The following is a 14,144-nucleotide window of genomic DNA, read 5'->3' on the forward strand; positions in this document are numbered from 1 at the left end:
ATTTTGCATCATGCAGTAGCCAAAAATTTTATTTAAATATAAAAACATCAACCTATTACCAAGAATTGCATAACTATTATAATCATATCTACATTGCTTAGACATTTAATATAAGAAGCCCTTACATGTTATTTAATTTAAACTTCATTTTATATAATGATGCCACGTGTTTATAGCTCTTCTCCATGTATTTTATTTTACAACAACAATGACATATAAAAGTTTACTTTAACAAGTGGAGCCATTAACCCTGCTGGTAACTCATAGTATGGGACTGACGGAGTGAGATCAATATCTGGAGGGGCATCCTCTGCATCCCCGGGGGCGGGAATCCTGGAGGGGGCTTACTGAAGTCCGGCATCGGGAAGCCTGGGCCACCAGGTCCTGAGGGTGGTGGACCTTGCCATGGAGCTGAAATATAAACCAAAATTGTTGTAATTTCTAAAGGTAATAATAACTAGAACTATCACTAAATGTGATTAATACCCCCACAAGAGTGCTTCAGAATTGAGGATGTTACTAGTAACAGAATACCTTGTGAAAAATTGAAATATAGAGTTATGGTTGTGGGCAATTAAAGATAGTTGTGGTTCTAAAGTATGTTGCATTTCCTTTCAAAAGTGGTTGGCCATTGATGAAGTTTTATTGAATTACTCTGTAATAACTCCAGAAAGACAAGGAAAAGGAACAAAGGGTAATGAACTCTATAAATACTGAAGATGGAGTTATATTTCTTGTGCACTGCACTTCCTCTTATTGTGCTTGACCATTGAAGTTGTTTTTTGAATTCCAACCAGTACCTTTTAAGTTATGCTCCGGACAAGGAAAAGTATCAAAGGGCAGTTAACTCTGTAATTTGTAAAAATGGAGTTATGGCTCTTGTGCATTGCACTTCCTTTTAATGTCCTTGACACTGTATGAAAGTTGTATTGAACACGTAGTTTTTCAATTTATGCTCTGGACAAGGAAAAGGGCAATAACTCTGTAATTAGTCAAGATGGAGTTATGGTTCTTGTGCACTGCACTTCCTCTCAATGTGCTTGACCATTGTATGAAGTTATATTGAATTTCAACCATTAGTCTTCAAGTTATGCTCCGGACAAAAAAGCAATGGAAAAGTAACAAAGGGCAATAACTCTGTAATTAGTCAAGATGGAGTTATGGTTCTTGTGCACTGCACTTCCCCTTATCGTGCTTGACTATTGTATGAAGTTTTTTTGAATTCCAACCAGTAGTTTTCATGTCATGCTCTGGACAAGGAAAAGTAACAAAAGGCAGTAACTCTGTAATAAGTCATGATGGAGTTATGGTTCTTGAGCACTGCACTTCCTCTCAATGTGCTTGACCATTGTATGAAGTTATAATGAATTCCAACAATTAGTTTTCAAGTTTATGGTCTGGACAAAAGAATGCAATAGAAGGGTAACAAAGGGCAATAACTCTGTAATTACCTTAGATAGAGTTATGGTTCTTGTGCACTGCACTTCCCTTATTGTGTTTGACAATTGTATGAAGTTTTTTTAATTCAACCAGTACTTTTCAAGTTATGCCCCGGACAAGGAAAAGTAATAAAGGGCAGTAAACTCTGTAATTACTCAAGATAGAGTTATGGTTCTTGTGCACTGCACTTCCTCTCAATGTGCTTGACCATTGTATGAAGTTATAATGAATTCCAACCATTAGTTTTCAAGTCATGGTCCGGACAAAAGAAAGCAATGGAAAAGTAACAAAGGGCAATAACTCTGTAATTACTTTAGATAGAGTTATGGTTCTTATGCACTGCAAAACTTCCCCTTATTGTGTTTTTGACATTGTATGTAGTTATATTGAATTCATACCATTATTCGTCAAGTTATGCTCCGGACAAGGAAAATGCAACGGACGTCTGGACCGACCGACCAACCAACCGACCACCGGGTGACTCCTATATACCCCCCCAAACTTCGTTTTTGGGGGTATAATTATATTACTATTTTAGCAAAACTTCTAAATTATACATGTACTTATAGAAGGTAATAATTATATACCTATAACAAGAGCTGTCGGTAGGACAGCACGCTCGACTATTCTAAGTGCTTGATAGTAAAAGAGCCTTGATAATGTTAAATTTTTTAAGTTCACAAAAGGGCAAATTTTTTTTTATAAATTTATGTTATAGGCCTTAGAGAGAGTCTAATTATACAGTATTGGCTTGGCTATTCGGAAGGTAATGTCCACAAGGGTGTTTTAAATTGAGTATAATAATACTAATTACCTATGAATACATAAATTGACAGAAAAGGTACAAAGGCTTGTAATTAAGATGTTTATCAAGTAAATCACTGCTTTATTATTATGAATGCATAAAATTTGTCCCAAAAATGGCACAAACCCTTCAGTAGGTATTAAGATAACAGCTAACAAGCAAAACTTTACCATGAATTCTAAAGTTGAAAAAGGGAGAAAAATCAGCCTAAATGCGAAGATAATTTAGGATCTTTGTCAGTGACTACAATTATGACCTAAATGCATATGTGAAGTTTAAATAAAATATCTTTAATAGTTATTGAGATATGTAAAACTTTTCATGTAAACATTAACCAAGAGACTAAGTAAGAAAAGGGGATATGATCAGCTTAATGCAAGATAGAGTTTATGGAATTGGACAGTGACAAAATTATGACCTCCAATTATGACCTAAGCATGTGTAAGTTTCAAAGTAAAAATATCTTTGAAGACTTTTACTTTAACCAAATTTCTAAGTTTCAAAGGGCAAATAATTCTGCAATTATTGCCAGGCAGAGTTATGCAATTTTGCAACTGATGTACAGTTGTTACTAAAAAAAGCTATTTAAATTTCAATTGAATATCTCAAGCAATAATTGAGATATTTGACTTTAACAAAAAAACTTTAACCAAAAATTTCGAAGTTAAAAGGGCCATAATTCTGTCAATTTCGTAGGAGAGTTATCCAACTTGTCAATCTATGTACCTTGTTATATTTTAAAAAAGTATTGTAAGTTTCAATTGAATATCTCAAGCAATAATTGAGAAATTTGACTTAAAAAAAAACTTTAAACCAAAATTTTAAGTTAAAAGGGGAATAAATTCTGTCAATATTGTAGGCAGAGTTATCAACTTGTCAATCTGATGTACTTGTTACTATAATAAGTATTGTAAGTTAAATTGAATATCTCAAAGTAATAATTGAGATATTTGACTTTACAAAAAACTTTAACCAACGCAGACGCCGACGCGGACGCTGACGCCGGGGCGACTACAATAGCTCTCATATTCTTCGAATAGTCGAGCTAAAAACCTCTTTGGTACTTATATGAAGTATAAGCATATAATATGTGTGTGTTTTTCTGCGTGTCATTTTAAAATGGCTTGAATCAAAACCTGAGGGATAAGAATCTAAGACAATTACCACTTAAGTTACAAAATGTAAAGTTAAATATAAACATCATTTCAAGATGACCAGTCACAACTATCGACCATTATGCCAGGTGAGTTTAGTTACTAAATTTGAACATGGGCAATGGTCAGAGCACCTTGCCTAGTTCAACATTTTTGCATGTTAATGAAATTGTTATCACATTTTAAATTTAAATGAATACACATTTAAATGATATAAAGTTACCATGGTAATCAAAGGGTGGTGGATGTGGAGGGCCTGGTCCTAATGGTGGTCTTGTAAATGGTGGAGGAGGGCCAAATGGTCCTGGAGGAGGATTGAAATTTCCCTGAAAATAAAAAACAGTTTAGAATCTGATAAATATTATAGTAAAAGTTGAAAATATGTGTTGTGGAGATGTTATATTAACAAAGAGACAAATAACAATTTAGAATTACAATATACATATCCATTTTATGAACCCTAGTGAACCAACTTTCAGTTTAAAAATTCTATTACTTTACAGGATATTATGACGAAAATTTGAAAGTTGGTCACCAAATAATAAACAGTTGGGTACAGATGCTCAGGCTGGTTTGGCCCTGTATTGCTGGCAAAGGCTTTTCAGTTTTGATAACAGCATTGTAAGTCTTATTGAGGCAAATTTTAATTGACAGATTCAGCATCATAATACTATTGTATCTTTTATTTTAAGTTTTTATTCAAATTTACACTGTAAAGGTAAAAAATATAACTATAAGAAGTTTGTGTAGATGTTTGTTTGTCTATCAATGAAAGCTGGAAATAAAACATGTCTTATAACCATTACAGTAACTGTTACTTAATAGTTAAAGTCTGCAATAACTATTACAAGAAAATGCCAAATGTACTCTAAAGTCTATATATATATATATATAGTTAATAAATCTGACCACATCTGAAACTAATATAAGAGTAAGTTTTACCTGAAACACAGCACTGTCAGGTCCACTTGGTGCTGTAGAATCAACTGCTGGTGCTGATGTCACTGTTACCACGGGAGCTATAGACTGTGTTATCACTGTAATATTATAATGTTACTTTCAACAACATTACATAGACTGTGTTATCACTGTAATATTATAATGTAACTTTCAACAACATTACATAGACTGTGTTATCACTGTAATATTATAATGTAAAACTTTCAAAAAACAATTTACATTAGACTGTGTTGAATCACTGTAATATTATAATGTAACTTTCACCAACATTACATAGACTGTGTTATCACTGTAATATTATAATGTAACTTTCACCAAACATTACATAGACTGTGTTATCACTGTAGTATTATAACGTAACTTTCAACAACATTACATAGACTGCGTTATCACTGTAATATTATAATGTAACTTTCACAACATTACATAGACTGTGTTATCACTGTAATATTATAATGTACTTTCACCAAACATTTCCTATAGACTGTGTTATCACTGTAATATTATAATGTAACTTCAACATTATTAACATAGACTGTGTTATCACTGTAATATTATAATGTAACTTTCAAACAACGATTCTATAGACTGTGTTATCACTGTAATATTATAATGTAACTTTCAACAACATTACATAGACTGTGTTATCACTGTAATATTATAATGTAACTTTCACCAACATTACATAGACTGTGTTATCACTGTAATATTATAATGTACTTTCACCAACATTACATAGACTGTGTTATCACTGTAATATTATAATGTAACTTTCAACAACATTACATAGACTGTTTATCACTGTAATATTATAATGTAACTTTCAACAACATTACATAGACTGTGTTACATCACTGTAATATTATAATGTAACTTTCAACAAAATTACATAGACTGTGTTATCACTGTAATATTATAATGTTACTTTCAACAACATTACATAGACTGTGTTATCACTGTAATATTATAATGTAACTTTCACCAACATTACATAGACTGTGTTATCACTGTAATATTATAATGTAACTTTCACCAACATTCTATAGACTGTGTTATCACTGTAATATTATAATGTAACTTTCAACATTATTACATAGACTGTGTTATCACTGTAATATTATAATGTAACTTTCAACAACATTCTATAGACTGTGTTATCACTGTAATATTATAATGTAACTTTCAACAACATTACATAGACTGTGTTATCACTGTAATATTATAATGTAACTTTCACCAACATTACATAGACTGTGTTATCACTGTAGTATTATAACGTAACTTTCACCAACATTACATAGACTGTGTTATCACTGTAGTATTATAACGTAACTTTCACCAACATTACATAGACTGTGTTATCACTGTAGTATTATAACGTAACTTTCAACATTATTACATAGACTGTGTTATCACTGTAGTATTATTACGTAACTTTCAACAACATTACATAGACTGCGTTATCACTGTAGTATTATAATGTAACTTTCAACATTATTACATAGACTGTGTTATCACTGTAGTATTATAATGTAACTTTCAACATTATTACATAGACTGCGTTATCACTGTAGTATTATAATGTAACTTTAAACATTATTACATAGACTGCGTTATCACTGTAGTATTATAATGTAACTTTCAACAACATTACATAGACTGTGTTATCACTGTAATATTATAATGTAACTTTCAACAACATTACATAGACTGTGTTATCACTGTAATATTATAATGTAACTTTCACCAACATTACATAGACTGTGTTATCACTGTAATATTATAATGTAACTTTCACCAACATTACATAGACTGTGTTATCACTGTAATATTATAATGTAACTTTCAACATTATTACATAGACTGTGTTATCACTCTAATATTATAATGTTACTTCCAACAATATTAATAAACATGTTTGTAGTTAAACAAGAATATCTGTAACATTGTTGGATGCTCCCTGATGTTATACAGACAAGGCTTATGTATCAACCTAATCAAGCTAAAACCCTGGCAAAGGGAAAAGGTCAATGAAAGGTATCAACATGGCAAACATAAATGTATCAACACAGCAAACATCTAAATAGTAAGTCAGTAAATATAGTTTATTTGTTTGGTTTTGCTGAGTTCAAAGTCATGCCTGTACTGTAAAGGTCATATGGCCACTTTCCAGCTTTACTGGTGGAAGAAAACCTTGGGTACCCCTTTCTGCATTATTTCATGCACATGTGGGCACCACAGTAGAACCATCAACCATCCATAAGCTAGCTGGATAACCTCCTCACATGAAAGAAATGAAAGAATCCAAAGTCGCTGGCAGAATTAAAACCAACAACAATCAGGTCAAGTGATTTAAAGTCTGCAAACTTAACTAATCAGTTAGTGGCCCTTTAGTAAATATAGATGCTCTTCCTATTAGAAATGGTCAGTGTGATGAAATGACCGACAAACGGGCATCTTTGTACTCTAACAAATTGGAGTATTGAAAATCACAATGCAGAGTACAATTACTGTGTAGCAGCAGATATTGTGGTGGCATAAAAATTAGAAAACTGCACATAAATTTCCATCTACTCATTACATGTAATAGGAAAACAAAATTTTATAACTGAGAAATGAAATATTGGCCTTCAGACAGGTTTTTCTGTAGATAGTGTTTCATTTACATGTAGTTTTTGACAAGTTTGACTGTATTCTATTTAAAACCTATTCTTCTAATTAAACAAGCAAGTTTAATTACCCTCTCCACCACTTGCATGCAAAAAAGTGGTGATTTTAATTAATTTCCTAGAATCTAATTTCTTTGATAATGTTATAACTTTGAAATCCAGCTCTCCAATATTGATATTATAAATATAGGAGACATTAATTAGTGACATTTCATGTCACATAAGCCACCTTAATTTCCCATACAGGAATAAAGTAAGACAAACACGTGAGAGTTCCTGAACTTTCACAACTATGTCAGGATGTGTTCAGCCTATATCATGTTCTACAGACATCAAAAAAGGCGAAGTCTCTCAAATGAAAATGTAACCTAATATAAAGAGGATAACCTTACTCTGACCTAATGCTTATTTCTGTAATAAAAAAACTTCCTTATCACAATCATAGAATTTTAAAATCACAATGTAATAGCAACAGTAATATCAGTAGTTGAGTTTATACAGCTTCATCTTTAATCATGTTTCATATATACTGGTGTACAGAAAGCCTAAAAAGCCACGTTTTGCACTTAAACGACACAACATGTCTACATCTAGTGTTTCTTAAAATATTTTATATAATCTAGATGATTTCTGTGACAGCATCTTGTCTCCTGATTCTCCCATTGATTTATACAATAAGGTAACTTATACAACACAGGTCTGCACTTGTACAGATTCCAAGATCATGATATCTGTCAAAGTTATCAAAAGGTTTATGGGGCTACTGTATAACGTTATAGTTAACTTATATCTGCTCTGACTTTTTTAATCATCAATTACCCATGATTCACTTGTATCATTTCAATCGAACACGTATACTATGCTGGCTGATATAAACATACCGGTAGATGTTATTCTATATTTCAATATACATGTAACTTACAGTGATAAAATTCATATCTCCGCTTGGTGTGACAATGTTGAATTTCCTACATTGTATAAAATCAATGTTTTTGTAACAAAAACATTAAAAGAGAGTAAGGGCTCCTCATCATCATAAACATAAAACACTTTTTTCTTTAAATTGGTTAGGCTGTATAATATCCAATAATGGCACTTTTACATTCCGAGCATTCAAAACAACTAGGATAGAACCACCTATCAAAAAGCTACATGTATCTGGACAACTTCTCCACATGTATCAATGTTAAGTTCTAACTTAGGAAGTGGTCTAATTAAAAAGTGCTAAAGTTACTAAAGTTGTATAAAGTTGTATAACATCAGTATACCTGCAGCCTGTGCCTGTGCTAACTGTGTTTGTAGTTGTGTAAGTTGTGTTTGTAGCTGCTGTAATTGTGTGGTGAGGTGATTACAGAAATCATTGTGTTGTTTCTGTAATGACTGGTACTGTATCTGTATCCCGGAGCTGATCTGTGTTACGATTGGTCCATTCTCTGTTATAAGGTCGGCCTATAATACATAATACAGACTTATAAAACAATTGTTATATATATTATTTGTACTGTTTATTTGGTTTACTAGAAATTACAGAACTAATGTTATACAAATTACTTGAATCATTCACATTTTTCTTAAAGAATTTCTTGATAAAATTAGTATACATAACTACCAGAGACATAGATTTTATCTCCATCTCTGTAACTACATAGAAATATTTGAAATGGATAGATAATGGTCTAAAACTATAGAAATTTCTGTATTTGTTTTTGTATTTTTTCATATGAAAGGCTTCATCATGAACAAAATTCCATTATTTAAACAAAAACAGTCATCTGCATAGATGTAAAATAACACCAGAAATGTATGATGACATGAACACTTACGTGATAATTTGACAATGCTTGATCTGGTTCTTTCATTTTCTGAAAAAAGAAGTAAAAATATCATAATAGAGTTGCTTCCCTTGAATTAAAAAAAATCATAATGTTGTGTGCAATGCAGTAGATAATTCAAGTACTATATTCTAAAGTAGGAAACATAAAATTGTGTAAGGAAAGGCAGATGCACTCTCATCAACTGCAAAAGATCAATGTTCAATACATGCAGATGATTCACAATGGTTATTCTAACACCATTAATCCATAGCAATATTCTGATATTAATTAAACATTTTTCTAGTTGTGCCATACAATATTTTATAAATGAATATTCTATTTTGTTGTTTTCTGAGTACAGAAAACAATACTAGATAATACAGCATTAACTATTCCATGAGAAAAATGGATGGATGGACCCACAAAAACCTTTTATCTTCTTATCTGTGTAAGGACTAGTTGGGCCTATTCTTTCAGAGTTTGAGACATTGCTCCTAAACTATATGATTGCATGTAAACAAATTTGGAAGGACAAAACAATTTTTCTATAATGTTCAGTACAACAACAGGTTAATATATGAAAACAATTTGTCTACAACCTCAACCGATTTAACTAATAAATAAGGCAATCAGTACATTCCACTTGCCTTAAGCTTTTCTAGTAAAACCAGCTAGACACACAGAGGTAAATAGCTTATAAATGTCAATATTCTATATATCTAATGTTTCATACTGTTTTTATAGTACTCCAATATCGTATTACACAGTAAGTTGACACTGCTATCACCTAGAGATTTGAACCTTTGTCAGCAATCACTGTTCTATAAGACATGGCAACAACCTATCAAACTTGTTTACACTCTGGTTGAATATTTTCTCAGAAATATGAAATTTGTATAATATTACAATGACAAATACAGAAAAACAATATACATGTGAAGGCAATTTTTGACTTGTCTTAGGTAATAGCATCATTTAAAAAAAAAATTATTGCATGTACATGTATTTTCACAAGTTTTGTCCAGTCTTGGTCAAGAGATATATTTTGACATAACTGTTATAAAACATGCCATATTTTAAATATATTTGAACATAAAGTATTGGTGACAAGATGTAGGAGAAGTCCATGGAGCAACTTCAGCAGGGTAAAAGCAAGTGAAATCAATTCAATATCAAGCCTGTTAAAGCAGAACAAGTCCATAGGACACACTTTAATTCAGCTGGGTTTGTTTTAATACTCAATATACTTAACCAACACCATGGACTTAAGTTGACAGGTAAAAAGAGTCTTCATTAGAGGGAACAACAAGGTGTTTTGATATAACTGATTAAAAACATAACAGTACAGTAACAAAACATGTTGACACTGTTTTTAATGTCATGTCAAACCAAGCTTCTTATTATGACAGGATACAATGATATAATGTTTATCTTGAACTATCAAGTACAAAAACTATTGTATTTTTTTATATTTTTCCCCTATTTTTTAACCAAACATCTGAAATAATATTCCGGAAACTGAGAAGTCTTTGACATCATTAAAGCAAGACCTGAGCCTGCAAATCCATTCATTCTGACAAGACTTGAAGACCAACTTCCAAGTTCTCATCAACTGATTATGTAAGTTTAATGCTTCCAATTTTTAAATGAAGCAAATTTTCAAGAGTTATGATCAGTCTGCTCCATGCCTTTGGTAAATTAGAAATTAGCACCGAAAGATTCTGTAGTCATCACTTTATCTAGTATTGTCCTAGTGACTTAAAGTTATATTCTGGGGCATCTGAAGGCACTTTAGATGTGGATTATTAGCAAATAAGCACTCCTTGACTTCAGGATATTATGAAGCAATTTGAAACTAAGCAATAATATGCAAAACTTCCTGGAGTATCAACAGTAGCAAAGTTCAGAAATTTAATATCTGCTATAAAATACTTTTTACAAAAACAACATTTTACCACAGTCTCAGGTGTGAGAATATGATAAAAACATTAATAAATTCAATAAATTACTTTTTAATACATTTGTATATCTAAACCAGGTAGATAAACTATATACAATGTATTAGCTAGACCCAAATGTCTTGAAAAATCATTACAAATAAAAATGTTATCACTTTACGTCAAAATTTGACAAGATCTCCCCCCCCCCACCCCCAAACAAAACCATTTTAATTTGCTCCTTCAAAATTCGAGAGTTTACTTCTTTAATTGTGCTTTATAGTTTACTTCTTTCTGTTTCCTGCAAACAAGAATACTTATGACCAGAGATGCAAAGATTATTCCTGCAAAATAACAAAACTCTGGCTAAGGGTTCAACAGACTATTCCTACAAACAAACTCCGGCCAGTGTTCCAAACACTATTTCTGCAAACAAACTCCAGTCAGGGGTCCACAGACTATTTCTGCAAACAAACTCCAGTCAGGGGTCCACAGACTTTTTTGCAAACAAACTCCAGTCAGGGGTCCACAGACTATTTCTGCAAACAAACTCCAGTCAGGGGTCCACAGACTATTTCTGCAAACAAACTCCAGTCAGGGGTCCACAGACTATTTCTGCAAACAAACTCCAGTCAGGGGTCCACAGACTATTTTTGCAAACAAACTCCAGTCAGGGGTCCACACACTATTTCTGCAAACAAACTCCAGTCAGGGGTCCACAGACTATTTCTGCAAACAAACTCCAGTCAGGGGTCCACAGACTATTTTTGCAAACAAACTCCTGAGTCAGGTGTCCAAAGACAATTCCTGCAAATAAATTCCCTCTTGCCAGGAGTCCAAACAAACAAACTCCAGCCAGGGATTCACTTTATCCTTTGTACTTGACATTTTGTCACATCAGCAGAATATCTACTTAAATAACATAAGTCACAAAGTGCTTCACATGATAACTACAATTTATTACATTAAAAAAAGATGTTATGTAGATTAACTTTTATATTGTAGTCCGTTTTTCTCCCTTATAAACTTTGGGTCACAGTTGAATTTTTATGTAAATAATTTCTTCAGTAAATCATATTGATGTCTTAATTATATATTATTTCATTTTTTATTCATGTTTATGTGTTGCTGAATTCTATATAATTACAAAGAAATTCAGAATTATATATGCTTTTATACATTTTATAGTCTCAAATGATTTTTGTTTCCCTGTGTTTTTGTGAGCTTCAAATCAGCAATTTTATTGTGTTTTTTTTATGTCAGAATTTTTACTCAAGTTTCTTTGCTGGTTTTTAATTGGCATTTTATTCTTTTCATTTATTCTTCATTTTTACTTTTGTTTTAACAATTTCTTTTTTTCTCAAATGATTTTCCTCTATGTTTTCCTATTTTTTTTCTTAAAAGTAACAAATAAACTACTGCATGTTACATACTAAACCACTTCTTGTTACATACTTAACTATTTTTGTTACATACTCAACTACTTCTTGTTACATACTTAACTACTGCTTGTTACATACTCAACTACTTCTTGTTACATACTTAACTACTGCTTGTAACATACACAACTACTTCTTGTTACATACTCAACTACTTCTTGTTACAAACTTAACTACTTCTTGTTACATACTTAACTACTTCTTGTTACAAACTCAACTACTTCTTGTTACAAACTTAACTACTTCTTGTTACATACTCAACTACTTCTTGTTACAAACTTAACTACTTCTTGTTACATACTCAACTACTTCTTGTTACATACTTAACTACTGCTTGTTACATACTCAACTACTTCTTGTTACATACTTAACTACTGCTTGTAACATACTCAACTACTTCTTGTTACATACTTAATTACTTCTTGTTACATACTTAACTACTTCTTGTTACATACCCAACTACTTCTTGTACTCATAATATAATGAACTACTTCTTGTTACATACTGACTTACTTCTTGTTACATACTTAACTACTGCTTGTTACATACTTAACTTCTTCTTGTAACACACTTAACTACTTCTTGTTACATACTTGAATACTGCTAGTTCAATACTTAACTACTTCTTGTTACTTATTTAACTATAATGTGTAGAGTTATCCTCAAGAAACCAGAAGAAAATAAATGGTCATGTCTTATGTTATTGCTAACAAAAGTGGTATTGATACAATTAGAAAAGATGTTTGCATTGCCAAAAGAAAACTAAGGAAATAACTGTTCTAGAATAAGGCTAACCAAATAAATTACAACAAAATTCTAGACATCACGTGCCAAGAAAATCTTTAATGAAAGGTCACACCATATGCTTTCTAAGCATTTCCAATAAAGCTCTATACTTAAATAAAAAAGATTGTGTCTGAGTTTCCAAGAATCTGTTCAATTTTCATACTACATGATCTACAACTTGAGACAAAAAGCTTTGTGGTAATTGTCTGGGTCTTGTAGTGAGGTGAAGAAAGTACAAACAGCACAGTTACATTGATAAACGCCATCACCAAAACCTAATTTTATATCTCACCATTTCCTCTATATTTCACAAAACACAATTCAATTTTTCAAGATATAAAAACTAAGTTTCTGAGAAGGCGTTACACACAGTGTATATAATGCTGGATTTTAAATTATGCTAAATGATCATACCAAGACTTTTTAACTTGACTGATGCTGATGTCAGCAAAATGCTAATCAAGATAATCATAGAAACAACTTGAAGAAAAAACTTTTAGTTAAACAAATTTAATAGGCATTGTTCTAACTGTAAGAGACAAAGCAAAATGAAGCTTTTCATTAACACAGAAAATCACTCATTGGATACTATTTATTCAGAGATAATGATTTAAAAGCTCGAAATAAAGGTTTATTAGTCTCACAAAATGGTAACATCTTTTATTTTTCAAAAGCTTTTTATTTTGATGCCCTGTTACAGCTTCCAAAATATTATACTCATTTGTCATTTATCACAGCTAATCCGTTTGCTTCTTTGGCATGTTGGCAATTTAAGTGCAGCTATAGTGACTAAGAATTTTGTATGGAAGTCAAAATACTACTTTGCAATTTCAGAAAGCACATGTTTGCCCTTCAGTTTCTAAGGCTAACTGTGTCTTTAGTCCAATTTAAAAGAAGGGTTACAAAATTCAACAACTCAATGAGCAGAAAAAACACTTATCATACATGTACAAAAAACAAACTTTATTTTCATTTCTACAAACTTAGAAAATTAGTCTGTTCATGTTTACCTTCTTAAACTTAAATCAAATTCTTTACATTCGATTCAGTCCATCAATTAAAAATTTCATTGAGAAATTAACATACTTGTTTTGCTCATCATTCTCTGATGTAATTATGTCAACATTTTATGTAACGTTA

General features: G+C 31.5%; 1 protein-coding gene across 1 annotated transcript in view; it reads right to left on the bottom strand.

Moving 5' to 3' along the window:
- Window positions 1–233: 233 nt before the first annotated feature.
- Window positions 234–14,144, bottom strand: part of LOC132747911 (calcium homeostasis endoplasmic reticulum protein-like) — a 61,673-nt gene continuing 47,762 nt past the window's right edge. The window contains exons 10-14 of the mRNA XM_060737441.1: window positions 8,852–8,890; window positions 8,297–8,477; window positions 4,342–4,436; window positions 3,623–3,725; window positions 234–411 (exon numbers count right to left, since the gene is read on the bottom strand). Coding sequence (XP_060593424.1) covers window positions 245–411; window positions 3,623–3,725; window positions 4,342–4,436; window positions 8,297–8,477; window positions 8,852–8,890 — 585 coding nt within the window. The 3' untranslated portion in view covers window positions 234–244. The remainder of the gene's footprint in view (window positions 412–3,622; window positions 3,726–4,341; window positions 4,437–8,296; window positions 8,478–8,851; window positions 8,891–14,144) is intronic.

Source organism: Ruditapes philippinarum, unplaced genomic scaffold, assembly GCF_026571515.1.
Source record: "Ruditapes philippinarum isolate M1 unplaced genomic scaffold, ASM2657151v2 ctg2985_1_1_1_1, whole genome shotgun sequence".
Taxonomy (NCBI): domain Eukaryota; kingdom Metazoa; phylum Mollusca; class Bivalvia; order Venerida; family Veneridae; genus Ruditapes; species Ruditapes philippinarum.